This window comes from Natator depressus, chromosome 9, assembly GCF_965152275.1.
Source record: "Natator depressus isolate rNatDep1 chromosome 9, rNatDep2.hap1, whole genome shotgun sequence".
Classification (NCBI taxonomy): Eukaryota; Metazoa; Chordata; order Testudines; family Cheloniidae; genus Natator; species Natator depressus.
The window spans coordinates 100,803,596-100,829,406 of NC_134242.1; the positions used below are offsets into that span (position 1 = coordinate 100,803,596).

The 25,811-nt window shown below is 46.4% G+C and overlaps 1 protein-coding gene across 1 annotated transcript in view; it reads right to left on the reverse strand.

The window, feature by feature from the left end:
• Window positions 1-25,811, reverse strand: part of TEX11 (testis expressed 11) — a 134,340-nt gene that overhangs the window by 11,163 nt on the left and 97,366 nt on the right. Inside the window, exons 23-26 of the mRNA XM_074962808.1 lie at window positions 18,256-18,372; window positions 16,849-16,921; window positions 6,758-6,907; window positions 5,563-5,671 (exon numbers count right to left, since the gene is read on the reverse strand). Coding sequence (XP_074818909.1) covers window positions 5,563-5,671; window positions 6,758-6,907; window positions 16,849-16,921; window positions 18,256-18,372 — 449 coding nt within the window. The remainder of the gene's footprint in view (window positions 1-5,562; window positions 5,672-6,757; window positions 6,908-16,848; window positions 16,922-18,255; window positions 18,373-25,811) is intronic.

Below are 25,811 nucleotides of genomic sequence, written 5' to 3' on the forward strand. Positions count from 1 at the left end.
GCCCCCCCCCCAAGGTAAGCACCACCCAGAGCCCTCATACCCTCCTGAGCCCCCTCCACACCCAAACTCCTGGTGCTGCTGGGCGGGGGGTGGCCCAAAACTGCCCCAGTAGCGGCCCGTGCAGCTGGCCCAGGGGCTGCCCAAGCTGCTCAGGTGGCTCTTGGGACAGCCACACAGGCTGCTGCAGAAGTCACAGAGTTCCTGGAAAGTCTCAGAATCCATGACTTCCATGACCGCCATGACAAACTTGCAGCCTTAGTCATGGGTAATCCTAACATGACTAGTGTTGCCCATTTGTAGTAGCAGATATTGGAGCTTTGCAGCAGGTTAGTCTCCCACTTGAAGGGAATTTGGTGACATGGAGTCAGGGTATTTTCTGTGTGATTTACTAACTTACAAAATGTGCACAAGTCCTGTTTATCTTGAGCAGAGACAACCAAAATTGCAGCAACCTCAGCCACTACTGCCCTGTCACCAAGCAGCAGCTCCCTACTTGGCACTAATTTACATAGCACACTCTCTGTTCTCGCATAAGTCCAAGTCTTTTATCTGGGACACTCTTAGTCCAAAGCTGCTTGTCCTGGACTGCATGATCTAGCAAGAGGGGCCTTGGCATGAACTCTCTTTTTGTTTCGAAGCTCTGCAACACAAAGGAAGCACAGGCATGTTTGGATGGAACCAGCTCCTTGCCAGTCTCCTTCTTGGAGGCTCTAGGGTTAATTATAACCAGCTAACACATTTTTAAACATGACTACCTTTGTCTGCACTAGTGGTCAAGTGACGTATAACATCATATTAAAACATATTAGTTAAACAAAGCCAACTGAAGATTTCCTCCTTACATACTGTATGTGTGCAGCACAAGTACACAGACCTACTCCGTTACCATTATCAGCACTAATGAGCTCATCTTTGAAGAGCTCAGAGAGGAAACAGAGTCCCTGTACCCAGAAGCTCACAGTATGTCTGGGAAAAGGGTGTCTATTAAGGTCTTGTCTATATTATAGAGTTTTGTCAACAAAAGTCAGCTTTCGTCAACACAACAGTGGAGATATACACACTATAATGCTCCTTCTGCCGACAAAACTCTCCTGCTTGGCCAACAAAATAAAACCACCTCGACGAGAGGCATAGCGCATTTTGCAGCAAAATATCAACAAAGTGTCAGTGTAGACACTGTGCTTGGTTATGTCGCTGTAAATGGTCTCCAGGAGGTGTCCCACAATGCCCATTCTGACTGCTCTGGTCAGCAGTTTGAACTCTGCTGCCCTGCACCTGGGAATTTCTGAAATTCCATTTCCTGTTTGCTCAGTATGGACAGCTCACATTGCATCTTCCCAGCTGACTACGGCATCACCACGCAGCAAAATGCTCTCCCGCTCAGAGTACACCCGAGGTGTTGGATCAGCTGGCGCTGTGGGGAGGAGGCTTTGCAGTCCCAGCTACGCTCCAGCTGTAGGAACTTCAATATCTATGGTCAGATTTCTTGTGGCATGTTGGATAAGGGCTATGAACGGGAGACGCATCAGTGCCATGTGAAGATAAAGGAGCTGAGGCAAGCACACCAGAAGGCAAGGGAGTCAAATTGTTGCTCTGGTGCTGCCCGAAGACTTGCTGCTTCTATAAGGAGCTGGATACCATCCTCGGCAGTGACCCCAACTCCTCTGCCACAAGCCATGTGGATACTTTGGCGGGGCTGGAGATTCAACCCTGAGGATGAAGTCATGGACAAAGAGGTCAAGTTGGAGGATGATGTGGAGCACACAGCAGGACCTCTTTTCCACTCCAGAGGGGTCGAGCCTGTCCCAGCAGTCCATCTCTGGCGTGCAAGAAGCAGGAGAGGGGAGCTCTGGTAAGTGATCTTTTTGAGTTGATGCTGCTTGGTTATATGAGGTAGAGCTTTGTTATATTCTAGAAGTGGGTGAAGGGATAGAAATGTACAAGATTAGCTGTGTCTGCATGTGATTCGCATTCCCCTGTGCAGCTAAGCAATGCAGCAGAACAGCGTGTTAATGCACACCGAGATTTCATAGGAATCCTCTAGAGAGATCTCTAGGAAACTTTCCTGGATGTACTCGCCCATCATCAGCCAAAGATTCCTTGGCAGAGCTGCTTTGTTCCTCCTGTCATTTTAGGAAACTCTGCCACACCAATTGGCAATCACTCATGGACCAACACAGCACACAGACAAGCAGCATGGGGACTCCGTCTGAAGCCATACACATGCAGGAGATGCATGCTTGCATACCCTTAGGAGTGAAATATCAGCTTCAGTGACCCCCGCCTGTGGAAAATAGTGGCAGAATTTACAATATTGTCCCTAGTTGCCTCCTAGACCCTTTGTCCCATCTTAAGTACTCCCTGGGGCCGAACTCACCATGTTTAGGGCCTTTGCTGAGATGTGTGCTTGGCAATGGATAGCGAGAAACTGATTCATATCTCAAAGGAGGTGCATCTTACTATAATAATTTGATGCTATGCATGCACTAAACAATCATGCTTCTGTTTACTGTTTCTTGTGCTTCTACAGATGTGGCCTTCAGAGGAACACCCTACACACCAGCAGAGCACCTCTACGAGATAAGTATCAGAGGGGTAGCCATGTTAGTCTATATCCACACAAAAACGAGGAGTCCAGTGGCACCTTAAAGACTAACAGATTTATTTGGGAATAAGCTTTCACGGGTTAAAAAACCACGTCTTCAGCTGCATCTGAAGAAGTGCTTTTTTTACCCACAAAAGCTTATGCCCAAATAAACCTGTTAGTCTTTAAGGTGCCACCGGACTCCTCATTGTCTACCAGATAAGGCAGCGAGCAAGGAGGACATGTTTCAAGAGGTGTTCCAATCCTCAGAGGCCAAAAACCAAGAATGCAGGGCATGGAAAGAGAGTTTAAAAGAAAATTATAAAACAGGACAGCAAGGAGAGCCAGGAGTGAATTTTAATGGGCCAGGAGCGGATGATAAAAGTGATGGAGGAGCAAATGGAGATGTTAAAGTCTCTAATCATGCTGCTTGCAGAATTAATGCGTGCTCGTCCCTCCAACCCTCCACAGCTGATACAGAACTGCTTTCCATGCCATCCCCAAACTCCTCTCACACATTCCTTGCAACTTGCCGTCCAACTCAGTACCCCATTCGCTCCACCCCTTCGGACAGCTTCCAAAATGATAGCTGGACTTACAGACAGCAATAAGAGTCTACACTGCCCATCGTTGTTATCCCCCTTTCCACCAATCCTTTTGTGTGTGTTGTTAATTGGTATTTAATAAAAACATACTCTCTGAAAGATAACCAATCTTTGTCTCCTACATACGGTGTTTGAATTAATACACAGTTGTAATTTGATCATTTGCTGACTACAAATCATGGTCAGAAATCATCAAAATTTCACGAAAGGCGGCAAATTAACAAAGCATGGTGGAGTGCTGTATAGAAAGACACATTACTGGTGCTCATTGTCAAAATGGTGCCTCAAAGCCTCTCTGATTCAGGTAGCCCCCCGTTGTGCCCCTCTAATAGCCCTGGTATCTGGCTGCTCAAAATCAGCCACTAGGCAATTCGCCTCCACACTCCACCCCAGGAGAAACTTTTCACCCTTAGCCTCACAAATATTATTCAGCACACAGCAGGCTGCTATGACCATGGGAATATTTTCTTCATTTGGGTTTAACCTGCCATAAAGGCAGCACCAGTGTGCTTTTAATCTGCCAAAGGCACATTCCACGGTCATTCTGCACCGGCTCAGCCTCTTGTTGAAGCGCTCCTTGCTGCTGTCCAGGTTTCCTGTGTAAAACTTCATGAGCCATGAGAGTAAAGGGTATGCTCGGTCTTCCAGGATCACCATGGGCATTTCAACAGACTCCAGTGAAAACTTCTGATCTGAAAAGAAAGTCTCTGTTTACAGCTTTATGTACAGGCCAGTGTTCCTGAAGATGCATGTGTCATGGACCTTCCTGGACCACGCCGCGTTGATGTCAGTGACACGTCCGGTGATCAACAAGCGCCTGCAATACCATGGAGAGGTACCCCTTTGTACTGATGTACAACGTCACAAGATGGTCCGGGGCCAAAATTGGACTCTGCATGCCATCTATCGCCCTGCCGCAGTTAGGGAATCCCACTGCTACAAAGCCATCTACTATTTCACACACATTGCCAACAGGCACAGTCCTTTGTAGCAGCATGTGATTACCTGCCCTGCACACTTGCATTCACACAGCCCCAACGGTGGACTTCCCAACTCCAAACTGAGTCACGACTGACCGGTAGCAGTCTGTAGTTGCCAGCTTCCACACAGTGATCATCATGCTCTTCTCCACAGAGAGGGCAGCTCTTATTTTGGTGTCCTTGCCCCACAGTGCTGGGCCAGCTCCGTGCACAGTTCCAGGAAGGTGGCTTTCTGCGTCCAAAAGTTCTGCAGTCACTGCTCATCATCCCGCACCTGCATAACGATGCAATCCCACCATGCAGTGCTTGTTTCCCGAGCCCAAAAGCGACAGTCCACCGTGTGCAGCTGCTCCATGAATGTCAAAAGTAATCTGGTGTTGTTTCTTTCCATGGCACACAGCAGGTCAGGCACCTCGGATTCCTGTTAACATTGGATGCTCATGATATGTTGCATAATCAGTCGTGATGTGTTCATCTACAGTGACCACAACAGTAGAGAACACTGTAGGGTCCATGCTTTCAGATATGGCAGGTAAACAGTAAACGGGGGAAATTGAAAAATGCTGTGAAATGCAGTTGGAATGGTGGGACAGAAAAAAAGTGCATCATAGGACGTTGAGCCTGCATCCATGATGCGCTGCGGTCCACTCCACCTTCCCACAACTTCTAGCTGCAGAAGGTGTCAAGTAGTCCAGTGGGATAGCTACCCACAGTGCACTGCTCTCACTGTCGATGCTAGAGCACCAACTGCGGACGCGCTCTGCCACAGAAGGAGCGTTGGGTGAACATGCAAAAGTGATGTAATTATACTGGTTTTTGATCATCGGCATAACTTGCATTGACAAAACTCTGTAGTGTAGACAAGGCCTAAGTGAGAGTGGTTTTTATTCAATGAACATGGGCTCATCTCTTGAGCATCATGTTTTAAGCAGTCACTGTGGCTGTTCACAGCTGGACTAGGCTAACCTGCATGCTGATCACCCAAGTTAACTCTGCAGTGAAAACACAGCCTTATTCAAGTGAGCAGATCCACTGAAGTCAGTGTGGCTATTGACATAAAGAGTTTGACCCCTTCTGTTTATCATCATAACCCTTGTGCTCATTACTACTACTTCTATCAAGTAACTAAGATGTTACTGCATGCCTCACAGTCATAATACAGACAGGTTCCTGCCCCACAAGGCAAAAATCAGAGAGCACAGGGAAAGGGATCTAACATGCAATCAACAACTGATTCCCTTATTTGTCTTCCTTCCCTGCCAATCCCTCACTGGAACAGTTTGACATACATCAAGGAAAAACAATGGCCAGTTGATGGGATACATAACCACCTGACTGCCTGTGCACATTACCGGCCTCAGTCCTTCTAGCAGTAATTGGTGTGAACACTAACCTGACTCTCACAGCATCAATGGCTTCCTGTTTCCTATGAAGGGTCAGAGCGCTCTTGAGGGCCCTCTTACACACAGAGGGATAATAAGCAGGAGACTCCATCGCTAATGCTTGAAAAACAAAAGAACATGGAGAAGGAAAATTAAAATGAACAAGGTCAGACCTCCCGCACATTGGTCACTGCACTGTTTCAGGGTCCCCTGTGATAAATGAATGACTCTAGATTTGTACAACAGAAATGTTATTTCATAAGCAGCAATTGTATTCTTGCCCTGCGGAGCTGCTCAGTACTAGTGACTGCTGGTGCAGAGCACAAGCCAGCATGGCTTTACTTCCTTCTTGTCACAAGATCATAAATGATAGTTGCAGAGCTTAAGAAAATAGGTTCTGTAGTTAATGAGAGTTCTCTTAGTTGACTGGCTACGTCTGCTGCAGCAACACAAAAATAGAGGTGTCCTACATTAACAATGGCTATTTGGTTTTGTTTTACATTTCCTGGCAATACCATGACTGATTTAAAAAAAAAAAAAATGCAGAATCTAGGAGTCATTCCCTGATCAACACTAATAGCTTCAAAATAAGTGAAATGTAAACAATTTGTCATTTGGGTTCTAAGATTCTCCCTCACCTTCCTGAAAGCCCATTCTAAATGCTCAAGTTCCAAAAAGCATCGCTAGAGCTTTGTGATGAGGACACAGAGCAGTACAGCAAATGCCAGTTACAAGCTTCTCCATTATCTTTGGATTTTAAGTCAAGACCGGACATCTTCTGAAGGCTCTGCTCTAGCTCAATCAGAAGTTATTGGACTGGATACAGGAACCACTAGGAGACATTGTCTGGCCTGTGTCAGGCAGGAGGTCAGAGTAGACAATCATAATGGTTCCTTCTGGCCTTAAACTCTATGAAAAGGTTTTGGATTTTTGAGCTGGAGGGAGTCTGTAAGGCACTGGCTCACATCCCATATGTATCACCAACAGGTTGATACTTCAAAATATGGAGATCTCTGGGTACTACAGTGATCACAAATACCTCCTCCAGGCAACACAGTATGCCTGGATTTTGCATAGATTTTCACTGCTATAGAGTAATAATCCTACTCACTCCAAATGAAAGAGAAAGAATATCATAAGATGCAGTCATGGCCAAGTTTCTTTACATGACCTTAACAACTATGGAAATGTAAATAGGGCCCTTACAAGCAATGGTTTCTAGAATCTTAGTCTCTATTTGTGGCAGTTCCCACACCAATTCCAGCAGGCTGTCCAGTTCTGGATCATTGAGTTTGGCTCTTGCTTCAAATTCATAAACCAGCAGCAATGTGTCTGTTGGGTCTTTGGAGAAATCTCCTGCAGAGGACACACAGTATTGCCTGTTATTAGTCAATCTGTTACAGTCAGTTTATGAAATGAAGCTGCAAGGTGCAGCTTTGCCCTCAGTACCAGGAAAATCCTTAAACCAAGGCACTGAGACTTAACAGTAAGGAACAAACTATGAGGTTTAATGATCATGTTTGAACCGCATAAATACATACAGCACAGATTAAACTCCTGAAGTTTTCTCCCGGCATTAATCTGGAGTGAATAATCCCGAGTAAATTACACCTACTTAGAGAGGACTACCTCAAAAGCAAGCAACTTTCTTAGGCCTTGGATACACTTGTGAGTTGGAGCGCATTAAATCAGCCTCGGGTGCCCTCACTCCTGAGGTGTCCACACTGGCAAGGCATGTAGAGCGTCCGGACTCTGTGGCTGGAGTGCCCCTGGTAATCCACCTCCACGGGAAGCATAATGCTTGCTGTGCCCCGGCTGCAGCGCCGCGGTGCCAGTGTGGACGCCCTGGTCTATTAATGCGCTCTTATCAGCCTCCATGAAGCGTCCCACAATGCCTGTTCTAGCCACTCTGGTCATCACTTTGAACTCTACTGCCCTGCCCTCAAGCAACCAACCGTCAGACTCGCCCTTTAAATTCTCTGGGAATTTTGAAATTCCCCTTCCTGTTCGCTCAGCAAGGCGTACAGTCCTCTCAGCACATCTTTCCAGGTGACCATGCCTCCACGTGCCAGGTGATCCCCAGTATGTGTTATGTTGGATCATATTAAAGAAGTTCTGCATTAAAATCACAAATGAATTTGATTCCCCATAATTTAAATTCCAGGGTACTACTAATTAAGAGGTCTCTTGGTTTTTGGTCTCTTGTTTTTACTGTTTCTCTCCCTCTCTGTGTGAAACTTGCAAGCTGCTAATTGTGTTAGTACATCCTAAGACAGAGTCTGTTCTCAAAGCAATACTTTGTAACAACTACTCACCCAGAGAGAACAACTCAAAGCGATACTTTGTAACAACAGAAACAACACACAGAGACTCCCCGCCCTTTTGTTGTATTCATCTCGCTTTGTTAACAATTGTGATTAAAATAGAGATAGAGGATGTATGTGGATGGATGCTTGGTGTGGATAATAAATGATCAGGGAGGTGCCAGCCTAAGAATCCAGTGTCGATCGGCTGAAGAAGGCGTCAACTGGAAACAACCAGAGGACCCCCAGAGGGCAGACTAGAATCCACCCAACAGCCTCAAGGATGGGAGAACCGAAGAACAAGATAACATCGGGCAGCACGGAGCCGTCAGGAATGTGCCATCTGCTGATTGATTCAGCAACAGCATGATGAAGCAATTCCCATAGACTGGCACAGAAATAAATTCCTAAAAAATGGACTCTAGAAACTGAGAACTTTGGGGTCTGATTCTGCAAACCAACTTCCAGGAGCATCAGATGTGCATCTGACAAGGCCCTGCTCCCTCCTCATGTCCAGGCCACCTGGCCAGTGGCTTGGCACGAGCAACTCTAAGGCTGGTAACTATAATAACAACCTTGCAGAACCTGTGTGTGTCTGTGTGTGTGTGTATGAATGAATGTGTGAATAAATATGAAATTGAATGGAATGTTATAGCTGTAACTAACTGCTTACTGTGATCCTTTCTGTATTCACAATAAGTGTGGCATTTTGCCTTATCCCCTTTAATAAGATCCTGCTGGTTTTTATTTTATTGGTATAACATATGAAGCAATGGCGAGGTGCTGGACCTCATCACTGTTTTGGGGAGGAAGCTGTCCAGTCCCAGCTGCACTCTAGCTGTAGGAATTATGATACCTACGGGCAGATATCAAGGACCATGATAGAAAGGGGCCATGACTGGGACGCAGTGTAGTGCAGGGTTAAAGTGAAGGAGCTGCGGAATGCCTACCACAAAGCGTGGGAGGCAAACCGCCGCACTGGTGCTGCGCCCATGACCTGCTGTTTCTACAAAGAGCTGGACAAGATACTTGGGGGCGACCCCACCTCCAATTCGAAGAGCACCATGGACACTTCAGAGGCCATGGCAGCCCAGAGGGCAACAAGGCAGGAGGAGGAAAGTGGGAGTGAGGGTGCTGAGGAGGAGGCAGGTCCAGAGCCAGAGGACAGCCCGGCATCCCTAGATGCATGCAGCCAGGAGCTGTTTTCAAGCCAGGAGGAAGGTAGCCAGTTGCAGCAGACGGGGTTTGTGGAAGAACAAACAGCAGAGGAGGTGCCCAGTAAGTAGCTTTTATTTTGGGTAGGAAGTTGTTCAGTGCAGGCTGTTGGGGCAAGGAGTGTTACAAAAAGAAGGGGTAGGGCTGCGTGCATGCTTAGATGAGGAATAAGGCGTTGATGTGGTCTCTGGTAATCGGCCTCAGTTATCTCACTGAAGGTCTCATGCAGAAGCTGGGCAATCCACTTGCACAGGTTCCTTGGTAGAGCTACTGTGCTCCTTGTCTCAGTCAGGCTAACATGTCCGCACCACTGTGCCGTGCAGGGCTGGGGGGACCATTGTTGCACATAGGCAAGCTGCATAAGGGCCAGGGCGGAAGCAGCATTGTAGTTGAAGACCCTCCCTTGCTTCCCAGGTCACTCTCAGCAGCGAGATATCTTCCAGGACGAACTCCTGTGGAAAATGTGGGGACAGTGTTCAGTATCGGGGCCCCCTGCAGCTGTTGGCTCTCCCCAAGGCAAAGAACCCCAGCGGACAGTATGGCCCTGAAATAATCAGTCCCCCTTGCCCCGTGGTTACTTACCATTTCGGGGCCCCTGTGGGTTATGTGCGCTTGCTATCTTTGGGACGGGCACTTTCTGCGATTGTGGGCACTGTGCTTGTCTTTAAGTTCAGCCGAATCATTGCTCTGTCTAATGTGAACAATGCTGCCTCTGTTAAGTGTTGCATTTTGGCTTTACAGATGCAACCTTGAGATCCCAGCCGTCCTTGTTATCAACGGCCGAAAAGCTGCAAAGAATCAGGAAGCAGCTGGAAGAAGTAAGGAGGACCTTCTGCATGAAGTCAAAAAGTACAGGAGTGGTGGGAGACCAAAAGGAGGCTCCGCCAGGGGAATGTGGATCACCGGCAACAAACCACGGAGCAGCTCCTAAGCATTATGGAGCTCCAAGTGGACTCGATGCAGACGCTCAGAGCACTGCAGACAGAGCAGATCCGCGCCTGCCCCCCAACCCCCGCTGCAGCCCTTGTCCCAAAACTCTTTCCCTTGTGCCCCCATGTCACCACCAACCCTCTTTCCCCAACATCTGGTTTCTTATTGCCACCAGCTGCCTCCAACACCTGTAGCTTCACCACCCAGCCCTGCAAACTACAACCCTTACCCACTGCGCTCAACCCCCATCACCATGAATTTGAGCCAGCCTGAAGTGCAGCACTCATTACACGGCACTCCAGACAGGAAGGCTGAATATGATAACAGGACATACGCAAATCTGTGATTGTTCTGTTCCCCACCCTGCCCCCTTCCCTCCTCCCACACAGCACAAATATGTTATGCCAGGAGTGTTTCCCCAGCAGTCCTGTTTCTTTTCAATAAATGATTTTTTTGGCTTTGCAAACGTTCTTTATTGCATTAAGTAAAAGAAAGCAGAGCCCAGGGAAGCAAGAGGCACTGCAAGTCAGTGCATCATACGTAGCAAACACAGATGCCTACTAACATTGGAACCACTGCACTTCACTCCCGTGCAGGACACCAAACATTACTGGTGGCTTTCAGCATCGAATTGGTCCCTCAAGGCATCCCTAATCCTTACAGCCCTGTGCTGGGCCCCTCTAATAGCCCTGGTCTCTGGCTGTGGTCCATGCCTGAGTGAAGCTTTCACCTTTCCCTTCACAAATGTTATGGAGGGTACAGCACACAGCTATAACTGTGGGGATGTTGGCATCGGCCAGGTCCAGCTTCCCATACAGACAGCATCAGCGGCCCTGTAAACAGCCAAAAACACACTCCACAGTCATTCTGCACTGACTCAGCCTGTTGTTGAACCGCTCCTTGCTGCTGTCAAGGCTCCCAGTTTATGGTTCCATGAGCCATGACATTAAAGGGTAGGCAGGGTCTCTAAGGATCACAATGGGCATTTTTCGACTTCCCCTATGGTGATCTTCCGGTCTGGGAAGAAAGTCCCAGCTTGCAGCTTCCTGAACAGGCCTGTGTTCCGAAAGATGCGTGCGTTATGCACCTTTCTGGACCAGCCTGTGTTAATGTCCATGAAACGCTCACAGTGATCCACAAGCGCCTGGAGAACCATTGCAAAATACCTCTTCCAATTTATGTACTTGGAGGCTACATGGTCTGGTGCCAGAATTGGAATACGTGTGCCATCTATCGCCCCTCCACAATTAGGGAAACCCATTTGTGCAAAGCCAGCCACAATGTCACGCATGTTGCCCAGAGTCACAGTTCTTCTGAGTAGGATGCGCTTAATGGCCCTGAACACTTGCATCAACACGATTCCAACGGTTGACTTTCCCACTCCAAACTGGTTAGTGACCAACCAGTAGCTGCCTGGAGTTGCCAGCTTCCAGACTGTAATAGCCACACACTTCTCCACTGGCAGGGCAGCTCTCAATCTTTTGTCCTTGCGCCGCAGAGTGGGGACAAGCTGAGCACACAGTCCCATGGAAGTGGCTCTCCTCATCCAAAAGTTCTGCAGCCACGGCTCATCATCCCAGACGTGCATGACAACGTGATCCCACCACTCGGTGCTTGTTTCCCGAGCCCAAAAGCAGCGTTCCACTATGGTGAGCATGTCTGTGAATGCCACAAGCACTCTCGTGTCATATGTGTTATGCGGTAGACATCATCGTCAGACTCCTCACTGTCGCTTTTTAGCTTAAGGAGTAACTCGACTGCAATTCATGACGTGCTGGCGAGACCCATCAGCATTTTCCTCACAAGTTCGGGATCCATTCCCGCAGACCGAAAGGGAAGACAGCGCGTGCAGTACAAAAACCGTTGAAAGATGGCACCAAATCTGGACGGAAGCACAGGGATTGCTGGGATGCGAAGCGATGCATCATGGGGCATTGGGACAGGACCCAGGATGCCCTGCGCCCCCCCCCCTTCCCACAAGCCACAGCGCCAGAATGAGAAGAGGTGCTCTGTGGGATAGCTGCCCATAATGCACCGCTCCCAGTGCCTCTGCAAGTGCTGCAAATGTGGCCATGCCACTGCGCTTGCAGCTGACAGTGTGAACACACAGCAGCACTTTCCTCGCTGCGGTCTCTGAGGACTGGTTTAACTCCCAGCACTCTACATCTGCAAGTGTAGCCATGCCCTGCATATTCCAACATGACAAGCACTTTTTGCTTTGCAGAAACTGGGAACTCGCTTGGAAAGAAAAGTAGATGACTATTCAGAGCCAGCCGACAGCTTCCTAACTATAAAGGGACTCTTCATTATGAGACTCTGAGAGGCTGGGATTGTGAACCTATTTTCTTCATGTTTTAACAAGCAGAACAATTTAAGATTAATCATTAGAGTAAAATTCTGGGCTCACAGATGTGTGCACCACTCGCATTGAAAGAAGAATTTGTCCCTAAGATTAAATATTAAGCAATAAATTTATTCCATTTATTAGATGGGTATTGACGTCAAATGGAAAGTGAGCAATAGCTTCTGACGTAAGGCTCCTATACTGCTGTTTCGACAAAGGACATTGCTTTTAAGCAGTATGATGGCTCAGAAATGCCCCTTTTCATTGAACATGTCACGTTCGCTCAGACAGTTTACACCTTATAAAGATGGTGCACTAAGCAAAATAATGGCAGCTTCACAGAGTTTAAAATATTGTTCTACACATTATAAAAAGAGTAACATAATCACACAGAGGAGGCCTTTACATAGTAACGACCAGAAGCCAAGAGGAGTGCTAGCAGTACCTTCCTTCAGGAGACCTTGTTGCCATGATATTACAATCTTGTAAGGGAAACTGAAAAACAATCAGATTTACATTTGAATATGTGACGCTGTATGGAATATGCAGAACACTGTGATGTTATTGATACCAATATTATAAAATTGCAATGAATCTGACCAGATATGCCGTGTAAGGTATCTGCGAAAATGTTATAATTGGCCAAGTACGATAATCTCATTTATATGTTTGTATCACCTTTGTATGATGAGTTATAGATATGTAGGGTACAGCTGTATTTCCAAACTTGTGCTGTTTCTGGATGACACTCCCAAACTAGGGTTGCCAGGTGTCTGGTTTTCAACCAGAATGCCTGATCGAAAAGGGATCCTGGCGGCTCTGGTCAGCACCACGCATTTCTGGATCCCCAGCCCAGAGCCTGTAACCCCATCCCAACCCGCTGCCCCAGCCTGGAGCCCCCTCCCACACCCTGAACCGCTCACTTCTGCACCCCCAGCCCAGCGCCTGTATCCCCTCCCACACCCCAACCCCCTGCCTCAGCCCAGTCTCCTCCCATACTCTGAACTCCTCGGCTCCACCCCACAGCCTCAAGCAACCTCCTGCACTCCAAATCCCTTATCCCTGGCTCCACCCCAGAGCCTGCACCCTCAGCCAGAACCCTCACCTCCCTGATGCGCCCCAGCCCGGAGCCCCTCCCGCACTCTGAGCCCCTCAGCCCCAGCCCAGAGCCCCCTCCTGCACCCCAAATCCCTCATCCCTGGCTGCACCCAAGAGCCTATACCCACATCCGGAGCCCTCACCCCCTCCCACACCCCAACCGCCGGAGTCAGTCCAGTGAAAATAAGCGAGTGAGTGAGGGTGGGGAGAGTGAGTGACAGAGGGTGAGGGGATGGAGGGAGAATGGGCAGGGCCTTGGAGAAGGGGTGGGGCAGGGCAAGGGTGTTTGGTTTTGTGCAAGTAGAAAGTTGGCAACCCTACCCCAGACAGATTGGCATCAGCAATGCCTAGCCTGTTCGATGGCCCACCAAGGGTCATCAATGGTATAATGAACCTATGGAAAGAAGGCAGGGGCTACACCTTATGAGTCAGCAAGACATGTAGGGGCATGTCTGTGGACACAGAACTCTAAGCTTTCCCATGCCATGTGCTGTGAAGCTTGTGTTTGGGAAAAAGGAAGTACCTGCCACATGGCAAAAGAATATAAAAAGCAGCTGCATTTTCTCCATTTTGTCTTCATTCCTGCTTCTTACCTCTGGAATAACTTTTCTACAAGCTGAAGCATTGAACAAAGGACTGAATGATCCATCCAAGCTGTGGATGTGTTCCAGAGAGACTTTCAAGCCAGCAAACTCACCAATACTGCTAAGAACCTGATATATGGACTTTGAAGTCTCTGTATGTATCTGATTGATTTACCATTTAACAACTCTCTTCTTATTTCTTTATAATAAACCTTTCCTGTTAGTAGATTACATTTGAAACGATAGCTGAAAATTGGCCCACTCAGGACACCCAGAAAATAGTCAGCACAAACTTAAGAGCAAACATTATGCCCCATTGCCACCAGGAGATTGCAAAAATAAATTCCCATACATAAAAGTCCCTGTGGGCTAAGAGGAATATTTGCCGATGTGATACGGTGTGAAAATTAGATGCTTTTGAAAAAAAAAAGTCATTTTAAGAATAAAGAGAACATATTTAGTAAAATGTATTGTTTTTTCTTTTGTGTCATCTTAGAAATTATTCCAGAGTCATCTCTCCTCTTTGCTGGTGCTACCAACTACAACATAATTACAACTCACTACAGTCATCTGGATTTGTAATTTCACTTTTCCTTGGAAAACAGGCAGTCAACATAGTGAGCCAAATTTATCACCACAGTGACTCCACTAAATGTGACCCACTCTAACAGATTCACTTCAGTTCCCACCAGCACTTCAATAAAAGTTGCCCACCCCCAGTTTCACACACTCAGTATGGCAAGTATGTATCTCCTGCTGAAAACTATGTATGTGCCACCCTGAGCTGTTAACTTCTCGAGTGCTGCACAAAATATAGGCTGAATCAGTTCAATTGTGTGATAATCATCGTAAGAAAACATCATGATGCCTATCTGAGTATTGTTTTGTCCTGTGTGTTTCACCCTATCCCAATGGTACTGAAGGGGTTAATTAACTGCATATAAAACAGTACCTGTGGATTTTACACTGCATGTGCAAAGGGACTTATCAAAAGAGAAAAGGGACTTATCAAAAGCGTAAACAGCGAGGTGGCAAAGTTTGCAGATGATGCTAAACTGCTCAAGATAGTTAAGACCAAAGCAGACTGTGAAGAACTTCAGAAAGATCTCACAAAAGTAAGTGATTGGGCAACAAAATGGCAAATGAAATTTAATGTGGATAAATGTAAAGTAATGCACAGTGGAAAAAATAATCCCACCTATACATACAATACAATGAGGGCTAATTTAGCTACAACTAATCAGGAGAAAGATCTTGGAGTCATCATGGATAGTTCTCTGAAGACGTCCACGCAGTGTGCAGCAGCAGTCAAAAAAGCAAGCGGGATGTTAGGAATCATTTAAAAAGGGATAGAGAATAAGACGGAGAATATCTTATTGCCCTTCTATAAATCCATGGTACGCCCACATCTTGAATACTGCATACAGATGTGGTCTCCTCATCTCAAAAAAGATATACTAGCATTAGAAAAGGTTCAGAAAAGGGTAACGAAAATGATGAGGGGTTTGGAACGGGTCCCATATGAGGAGAGATTAAAGAGGCTAGGACTTTTCAGCTTGGAAAAGAGGAGGTTAAGGGGGGATATGATAGAGGTCTATAAAATCATGAGTGGTGTGGAGAAAGTGAAAAAGGAAAAGTGATTTACTTGTTCCTATAATATAAGAACAAGGGGTCACCAAATGAAATTAATGGGCAACAGGTTTAAAACAAATAAAAGGAAGTTCTTCTTCACACAGCGCACAGTCAACCGGTGGAACTCCTTGCCTGAGGAGGTTGTGAAGGTTAGGACTATAACAGGGTTTAAAAGAGAACTGGATAAATTCATGGAGGCTAAGTCCATTAATGGCTACTAGCTGGGATGGGTAAGGAATGGTGTCCCTAGCCTCTGTTTGTCAGAGGGTGGAGATGGCTGGCAGAAGAGAGATCACTTATGAAAATCCAGCAATACTTGCCACCATGTAGGTACACACAGAAAGTTGAGAGTGACTCAAGTTACTCAGGTTAATGGAAAGCAGGCATATAACAAACCCTGTCACTGGCTGGTGGTAATGAAAAGAGGCAGGGCTGAACCATATGAATATGCCTCTTCCTACTTAGAGGAGCTCAGGTTCAGGTCAGGTTAGAGCCTGGGAGAAGAGAAGAGGGATTCATTCTCAGTCCTAAGAGGGCTGCATACTGAAATACCTGTCCTGTTCATAAAGTTACTTTTCCCACTTGCACTATAACTATGTTGAGCATTTTAGTGCCCCATAATGAGCCTGCAATGGCAAGAGAAAGTTTACACTAACATCTTATCCTTATTCTGTTATCTTCAAGAAAACAACACATGAACCCACACAAGTTTTTCTTTTAGAATCATAGAATATCAGGGTTGGAAGGGACCTCAGGAGGTCATCTAGTTCAATGCACTGCTCAAAGCAGGACCAATCCCCAATTTTTGCCCCAGATCCCTAAATGGCCCCCTCAAGGATTGAACTCACAACCCTGGGTTTAGAAGGCCAATACTCAAACCACTAAGCTATCCCTCCCCTCAGAGCCTTCCTGTATGCTCTTCCTGCTGGAGATCCAGAGAAGAAAAGGCATCAAACAGTTCTCTGACTTTTGGTATAGTACCTAATCCATGAATTTGAATCCTAATGTGCCACTTTAGTTAAATTGGGAAATCTAGGCATTTTTTCTCCTGTTAAACTGCACAGTGCAAGGAAGCAGGTTTGGCAGAGTAAACTTTTGTTTTAAAGAACCTGGGAATTTTTATACAGGCTGCTCTAGTCATTGGCTCTAAGTACTGCTATACTACATAATCAAACAGAATTTCTAACTTACCTGTTAGCTTCAAAACATTCCAGATTTCCCTGCATGCCTGGATGTGATGAAGGGCCTGAGACAGAAGCTCAATCTATTTTGTAAAATTAATACATTATTTTTAAACTATGTTTTTAAAAAGAAACATGAATATAAATCTCACAGCAAACTACAGTAGAGAAGCCTCCAGAGTACCTGGCTACATAGTAAATGAAAAGCCAGGCTAACTCTAATGCATCATCTGCACCCAGTTTTCTTTTTCTTCTTTAGGAGAGACCTCTACACCCCATTCAAAGCATCAAGGATCCATCACACTTGAGGCTCTGTTGGTCCAGGCACATAGCACTAAGATGACTCTAAGGGACATGGCTTATATGAACCATCAGCCAGAAAACATTGCTACTGAGTGCAAGACATTCTCAAAAAAGTTGAACATTCCTGTCTATGCAGTAAAATGATTGCAGCCTGTCTGGTGAGTAAGAGACCAGTATCAGACACTGAACCCAAGTTCCCAGCACAGCAGTAGCACAGGGCACGATAATGTGACCAGGAATGAGAAATTGAACGTCAGGCCCCTTGGCAGAGTAACAGAGGGCATTATCACCTATATTTGTACCGGTAATCAAACCCTGGAATCCAGAATGGTATTATGACCTGACACCATATATAGCTGTAAGAAGGGCCATGCATAGGTTGCAAACAAAATGAGAGCAACTAGCAGCACTGGTCTGTTCTGCATGGCTGGGCTCTCACTCTTTGTCAAAGAGGTGCAAAGGCAAGATCGTAGTGTCACAATTAGGACTAGTACTCATAGGACAGTCACTCCCAGAGTGTTTTTAAAAAAGAAACCTATTTCTGCGCAGTGTTCTCTGCAGAAAAGACAGAGGCCCAAGCACTGAACTGAGCACCGCTCAGCAAACTTTTGCACTTATCACCACTCAACAGATTTCTGTACTTCTTCCACAACCTATTAATGTAAATATTCTCCTCCAGGGTGTGTGTATGCATCAGAAAACAAAAACTGTGACCTTCATAATATTCACATCACCACCTCAGCAACTGCATAATCCTACTGCTATAGTCTTAATCTTCCTGTTCCACCCTGGTTTGTCATCACCCCTTCATACATGTTATCTTAATGTAGATTGTAATGTAAACTCCTTGGGGCAGGGACACTGGCCCAGATCCTCTGATAGTGTACATCCATTTAGCTCCACTGAAGTCAACAAAATCAATTTACAGCAGCTGAGAATTTGGTCCAATATCTTATATTGATTGTAAAGCAACATGAAAATTTACTCTATATTGTGAAAGGATTGTATTTTCAAGCTCCTGTCCTACGTGAAATAACTGAGAATTATAAAACACCAAAAGAAGCTATGTTTAGGGTACATTAAAAGCCCCATATGTAAAGGGCCAGCACTCTACCTGTTCAGTGAGTGTTAAACTGCATCGCCCCATTTCCAGATCAACTGCTGCAGCCAACAGCAAGCATGTCTTCTGGGCAATCAGAACAGCTGTATCAGATGGACAAAACTGGGAGAACTAAAACAGAAACATGAATAGACAGCGAGGATACTGCCAGGTCACGGCTAGCAATCAACAAAGAAAGAAACATTTTCTACTGCAGTGATAGAAAGAAAGCAGTTTACTTATCATTTCCATTTTTCCTTTATCTCCCACTGTTTGTGACACTTTTCCAGAGGCTCAAGTACCATTTCCTTCCTTCCCACTCATCTTTTTCCACCTGGAGAGCACTGATTACATCACTTCTGTTGAAGCTGACCCTTCTGGGCCTTTCTGTTTTGTCCTTGGTTTATACAACAGCAGCAGCAATAATGACAGCACAACTGGGGGACACATTTTACTTAAAGGGACACTAGGCGGGTGAGGATAGATCTTATATTGGAACAACCTCTGCTGGTCAGAGAGACAAAATTTCAAGCTTACACAGAGCTCTTCTTCAGGTTCACTTTAGCAAAGCTTTTGATATGGTCTCCCACAGTATTCTTGCCAGCAAGTTAAAGAAGTATGGGCTGGATGAATGGACTATAAAGTGGATAGAAAGCTGGCTAGATCATCGGGCTCAACGGGTAGTGATCAATGCTCCCATGTCTAGTTGGCAGCCGGTATCTAGCGGCGTGTCCTAAGCGTCGGTCCTGGGGCCAGTTTTGTTCAATATCTTCATTAATGATCTGGAGGATGGCGTGGATTTCACCCTCAGCAAGTTTGCAGATGACACTAAACTGGGAGGAGTGGTAGATACGCTGGAGGGTAGGGATAGGATACAGAGGGACCTAGACAAATTAGAGGATTGGGCCAAAAGAAATCTGATGAGGTTCAACAAGGACAAGTGCAGAGTCCTGCACTTAGGATGGAAGAATCCCATGCACCGCTACAGACCAGGGACAGAATGGCTCAGCAGCAGTTCTGCAGAAAAGGACCTAGGGGTTACAGTGGACGAGAAGCTGGATATGAGTCAACAGTGTGCCCTTGTTGCCAAGAAGGCTAATGGCATTTTGGGCTGTATAAGTAGGGGCACTGCCAGCAGATCGAGGGATGTGATCGTTCCCCTCTATTCAATATTGGTGAGGCCTCATCCAGAGTACTGTGTCCAGTTTTGGGCCCCACACTACAAGAAGGATGTGGAAAAATTGGAAAGCGTCCAGCGGAGGGCAACCAAAATGATTAGGGGACTGGAACACATGATTTATGAGGAGAGGCTGAGGGAATTGGGATTATTTAGTCTGCAGAAGAGAAGAATGAGGGGGGATTTGATAGCTGCTTTCAACTACTTGAAGAGGATGGATCTAGACTGTTCTCAGTGGTAGCAGATGACAGAACAAGGAGTAATGGTCTCAAGTTTCAGTGGAGGAGGTTTAGGTTGGATATTAGGAAAAACATTTTCACTCGGAAGGTGGCGAAGCACTGGAATGTGTTACCTAGGGAGGTGGTGGAATCTCCTTCCTTAGATGTTTTTAAGGTCAGGCCTGACAAAGCCCTGGCTGGAAAGATTTAGTTGGGGATTGGTCCTGCTTTGAGCAGGGGGTTGGACTAGATGACCTCCTGAGGTCCCTTCCAACCTTGATATTCTATGATTCTATAATTCTAGGCTCGAAAGCTTGTCTCTCTCACCAACAGCAGTCGGTCCAATAAAAGATATTACCTCATCCACCTTGTCTCTCTAATATCCTGGCACCAACAAGGCTATAACATCACATACATTAAATGGATACTCTCAATCATTCTTTTATATTTTTCCTCTATTGCTTGCTCTCAAAATCACTTTTTCCTTTTCTGATGGGCAGACATTGTTTTTTCCCATGGTCTGTATAGAACTGAAATTAACAGACATTTTTTGTTTACAGGGACATTGTACAACCTCCAAATATGCCTTCCCATTCTGAAAATGGCAACACTTATTTTAAATGTGTCTCTAGTACGCAAAAGGCTCTCACCTCCCAAACAAGGGAGTTTATGGAGCAGATGGTATGATGGGATAACATGGTTTTCGTAATTAAATATTCATGGTAAATAGGCCCAATGGGTTATTAGATGGGGTAAGATCCGAGTTACCCGGGAAAGAATTTTCTGTACTATCTGGCTGATGAATCTTGCCCATATGCTCAGGGTTTAGCTGATCGCCATATTTGGGGTCGGGAAGGAATTTTCCTCCAGGGCAGATTGGAAGGCCCTGGAGGTTTTTCGCCTTCCTCTGTAGCATGGGGCACGGGTCACTTGCTGGAGGATTCTCTGCTCCTTGAAGTCTTTAAACTACGATTTGAGGACTTCAATAGCACAGATATAGGTGTGAGGTTTTTTTTTTTTAGGAGTGGTGGGTGAAATTCTGTGGCCTGCGTTGTGCAGGAGGTCAGACTAGATGATCATAATGGTCCCTTCTGACCTAAATATCTATGAATCAGGATTGACAGATGGTTGTGTAGTTTTGAAGATTAAACAGTATTCCTAGAACCCTGCTTTTAGCTTCAGCCTCAAGTCACAAGTGTTCAGGTAGCTGGCTGGGATGAACCTGTCCTGTACAGAATGCTGTTCTACAGAGAGGAGTTGTTTATAGACCAGACTTCAGGTAATTGTAATACAACGTATTTCTGGTATATTTTATACATAACAAAGTGTAAGTTTATTTGGATAATTACAGGAGTATGAATAAGGAGAGGTTACTCACCTTGTGCAGTACGTAGATTTCTTTGAGACGTGTCCCTGTGGATGCAGCACTTCAGGCATACTCACACCCCAGGCGCCTTTAATCAGAGATTTTTGGTGGTAGTGCCTATTCGGCCTGTGCACGTGCCCTGTGCTTCCTCATCCCCCACTCTGAGGCTATACAGGGCTGCCCGGGCGAACCGCCCTCAGTTCCTTCTCTACCATGATGTCCCCAGAGGATTCTCCAAAACAGAGAATAAGGAGGATGGGTAGTGGAGCGCCCATAGAGGGACACATCTCCAGTTACTGCACAGGGTGAGTAACCTCTCCTTCTTTCAGTAGGGCCCCTATGGTGCTTACCAAGGTGATTACTGAGCAGTACCCCAGGCTGGAGAGAGGAACTTCAGAGCCAAGTCAAGACTCAAGACAACCCAGCATTTCCAAAAGCAGCATCTAGAAGACTAAACCACTGAATAATGGTTGAAGAAGGTATGTATGTAAGACCAAATAGTAGCCTTACAAAATGTCCAGAATAGAGACATTCTTGTGTAATACCATAGAAGTAGATAGAGATCTTGTGGAACAGGCCAAAACTCTAGAAGGAACCTGTATAGCTGACGATTTATAGCACAATATGATACAGTCAGAGATCCACCTAGAGAGTCTCTGGGTGGAAATCGCCGAACCTTTGGATCTATCTGCAATAGCCACAAACAGTCTGGGTGATTTCCTGAGTGATTTAGTTTTGTTTACATAAAAGCCTACCACCCTCCTAACATTCAAAGTGTGCAAAACTGCCTCCTCTCTCATCTGATGAGGCTTGGGGAAAAAACAGAAGGTGGATAACCTGGTTGATGCGAAATTTATATGACATGTTGGGTAAAAATTTAGGGTGTGGGCATAATGAAACTTTATCCTTGGAAAATACTATAAAATGGAGAATCTGCCATAGAAACCCTATTTCTCCCACCCTACAAGCTGAGGTGAAAGCAACCAAAAATGCTGTCTAAAAGATAAACTGATGAGGAAAGATGTAGCCATTGGCTCAAAGGGAGGCCTCATATGGCATTTAAGTACTAAATTCAAATCCCAGAAAGGTGTGGGTTTCTTAACTTGGCGAAAAATGTTCCCCAATCCTCTAAGACCACTTACAGTTGTAGGATGGGTAAAGAATGAGAATCCCTCAGCTACTAAATGAAAAGCTGTTATAGTCAAGTGGACCCAGATAGAGTTCATAGATAATTCCATCTTTTTAGCTGTAGGCGCTAATCAAGGACTGATTGAGAGAGAAGAATAAACCGAAGGAACACCTCACTGGACACACCACAGGATGAATCTTTTCCACTTGCGGAGATAAGTGTACTTTGTAGACTCTTTCCCACTGTTCAATTATACCTGTTTACCTTCTTGGAGCAAGTTGATTCTAGTCCCATGAACCATCAAGGAGCCAAGGTCTGAGGTGAAGTATCTTCAGGTTGGGATGAAAAGTACAGTCGGTGCCGTGGGAAAGAAGATGAGGAATGGATGGGAGGCTGATCACCTGACAGTCACCTAGGTGAATCAGGTAAGGATACCATCTCTGTCTTGGACATGTTGGGACTATTAAAATAGAATCACAGAATCATAGAATATCAGGGTTGGAAGGGACCTCAGGAGGTCATCTAGTCCAACCCCCTGCTCAAAGCATATAATTCTGGCTTTGTTGTGTCTGATCTTGCTGATCACTTTCAGAATAAATGGTGCTGGGGGAAAAGCATACAGAAGGTTTCTTGTCCATGGAAGGAGGAACGCACCTCCCAAAGAGAGAGTACCCAAGTTCCCCCTTGAAAACATTTTTTTGCTTTTCTTGTTGGTCACCATGGCAAAGAGGTCTATTTCTGGGTGGGGGTGGGGGGGACACCCAAGTCTGAAAAATTTGACTGAGAATTTGGGGATCCAACTCGCATTTGTAGTTCTGGGAGAAATGCCTACCAAGGTCATCTGCTAAGCTGGTCTGTATCCCCAGAAGGTAAGTTGCCAAAATAAGGATGGAAATGGCTATGCATCATTTCCAGAACTTTACCACTTTGGCACAAAGGGAAGGGGACCTGGCTCCTCCATATCTGTTGATATAGAACATGCCAACTATGTTGTCTGTCAGAATCTTTATAGACTTGCTCCTGATTACAGGCAGGAAACAGATACAGGCATTCCTGACTGCCCTCAGTTTAAGGAGGTTGGCTGTAGTCACGTCTCTCGGGCAGACCATTTGCCCTGGGTGGTGAGGGTTCCCAAATGTGTCCCCAACCCATCAGGGATGCATCCATTGTTACGCTGACAGAGGGAGTAAGTAAAACTAACAGAATCCCCATGCAGACATTGTCTGGGTCCCTTCAAAAATTGAGAGAGTCTTGTACCTGATGAGGGACCAACACTAATTTGCTCATACTGTGTTTGTTCAGAGTATAAACAGTACTGAACCACCTCTGGAAGCTGGCATATGGCATCACAAAGGTGCAGGCTGCCATGGGTCTGAGTAATTGAAGACAACTTCTTATTGATGTCTGTAGACTGACTTGAATCTTTGAGATGAGATTTTCTAATGTCAAGAATTTGTTGGAGGGAAGATAAGCCCTGTCTGAAACAGTGCCCATGGAGACTCCCATGAACTCTATTCTTTCTACTGGGCTCAAAATGGATTTCTCAATGTTGAGCTGCAACCCTAGCTCATGGAATAGGGTCTCATCATCTTTATGGTGTCAAAGACCTCATTGTAAGACTAGCTCTTGAGTAGCCAGTTGCCAAAGTATGGAAAAACAATAATTTCCCGATGTCAGAGGTAAGCTGTGACCACCTCCAGCACCACTGAGAATGCTTTTGGGGCAGACAAAAGGCCGAATGGGAGTACTCAATACTAAAAGTCATCCTGGCCTACTGAAAAGTACAGGAATCATTTGTGAGACAGGTTAATTGCAATATGAAAATAGGCATCCTATTATGATCGAGGGTCATAAACCATTTTCCTGGTTCTAATGACAGAATTACAGCTGTGCCAGATACCATCCTGAATTTCTGAGACCTAACAAAGTTGTTTGGGACTCTTAGGGCTACTCTACACTAGCAATGCTAAAGCGCTGCTGCGACCGCGTTTTAATGTGGCTTGTGTAGTCACTACAGAGTGCTGGGAGAGAGGTCTCCCAGCGCTCTAAAAAACCCACCTCCACGAGGGGCGTAGCTACCAGCACTGGGAGCGCGGCTCCCAGTGCTGGTGCACTGTCTATACTGATGCTTTCCAGCACTGAAACTTGCTGTGCTCAGGGGGTGTTTTTTTACACCCCTGAGCGAGAAAGTTGCAGTGCTGTAAAGTGCCGGTGTAGACAAGCCCTTAGATCAGGGGTCTCAAACTCAAATGACCACGAGGGCCACATGAGGACTAGTACATTGGCGCAAGGGCCGCATTACTGACATCTCCCCACCCGTCACCCTCGACCCTGCCCCCACTCAACCCCTTTCATGAGGCCCTGCCCCTGCCCCGCCTCTTCCCACCCCTTCCCTGCCCCCATTCCAACCCCTTCCCTGAAATCCCCACCCCAACTCCACCCCCTCCTCCACCACCTGCAGGAGGGGTGTGGGGTGTGGTGGGGGCTCAGGGCAGGGAGTTGGGGTGTGGGGTGCAGAAGGGGTGAGGGGTGCAGCAGGGGGTCAGGGTGCAGGGTGCGGCAGGGAGCTCAGGGCAGGGGGTTGGGGTGCAGGGAGCAGCAGGGGGCTCAGGGCAGGGGGTCAGGGTGCAGGAGGGGTGTGGCAGGGGGCTCAGGGCAGGGGGTCAGGGTGCGGCAGGGGCTCAGGGCAGGGGGTCGGGGTGCAGGAGGGGTGCGGGGTGCAGCAGGGGGCTCAGGGCAGGGGGATCGGCTGCAAGAAGGGTTCGGGGGGCGGGCTCTGGCTGGGTTTGGAGTGCGAGGACCTGTTCTGTTGTCGGTACCAAGAGTATATGCTGCTCTGGCAAGTCCACTCCAGTCAAAGTGGACAATACCAATGAGAATGCCTTGGGGGGTGCCAAGATCATATGAGAGGCATGGTGTCTTTGCGGTATCTCAGTGGTCAATTTAGATGTAGATAGTACTGAAGGAGTTCTGGGTTCCGTTCTCTTAGAGGTGGAATGATTTGATAAGGCAGTGTCCTGCTTGTGCGGCACCAAAGGTTTTAGTTACCAAGGCATGCTTGCTGCCCTTTTTCTCTGCTGAGCCCAGAACCCCAGGCACAGGATCCATATCAAGAGTGTCTGGAGCCACAGCCATATCCAGGGTGGGACATGAGGTCCCCTTGCTCTGCAGGGACCAAGGTCTTTTTTGCGTTTGACTTTTTCTGTGAAGAATGACTATTTTCTATGGGTCTTCTCCATGGATTTATCTCGGGTAGACCCAGATGAACATGGCACTATCTTAATTCAGCAACTGATGTCTGGGGGGCAAGCCTGGATCTGAGGCTGGTTGGAGGGAATGCTCCATCATTAGGAGTCTCACTTTTAGGTCCTGGTTTTTTCTTGCCCTGCCCTAAAAAGAAGTGTAGATGGATTACTTTTGGAGGATCTGAGACTCTCCCACGCAGCAGATACAACAGGAATGCCCGTCATTGACAAGGATGGCCTCTCGGCAAGAAATGCACCACTTGACACCTGGAGAGTCTAGCATATCCCAGGACAACAGTATGTAACAGGGGAATGTCTCCCTCTCAAAAGGGAAAAGGGATCAGGAGAAAGTCCCCCCTAAACTCCTAAATAAAAAGTAAATGAAAATACTAAAGAAAAAACAAGAAGCTAAAGAAGGGCAACTAGGCTAAGAGAC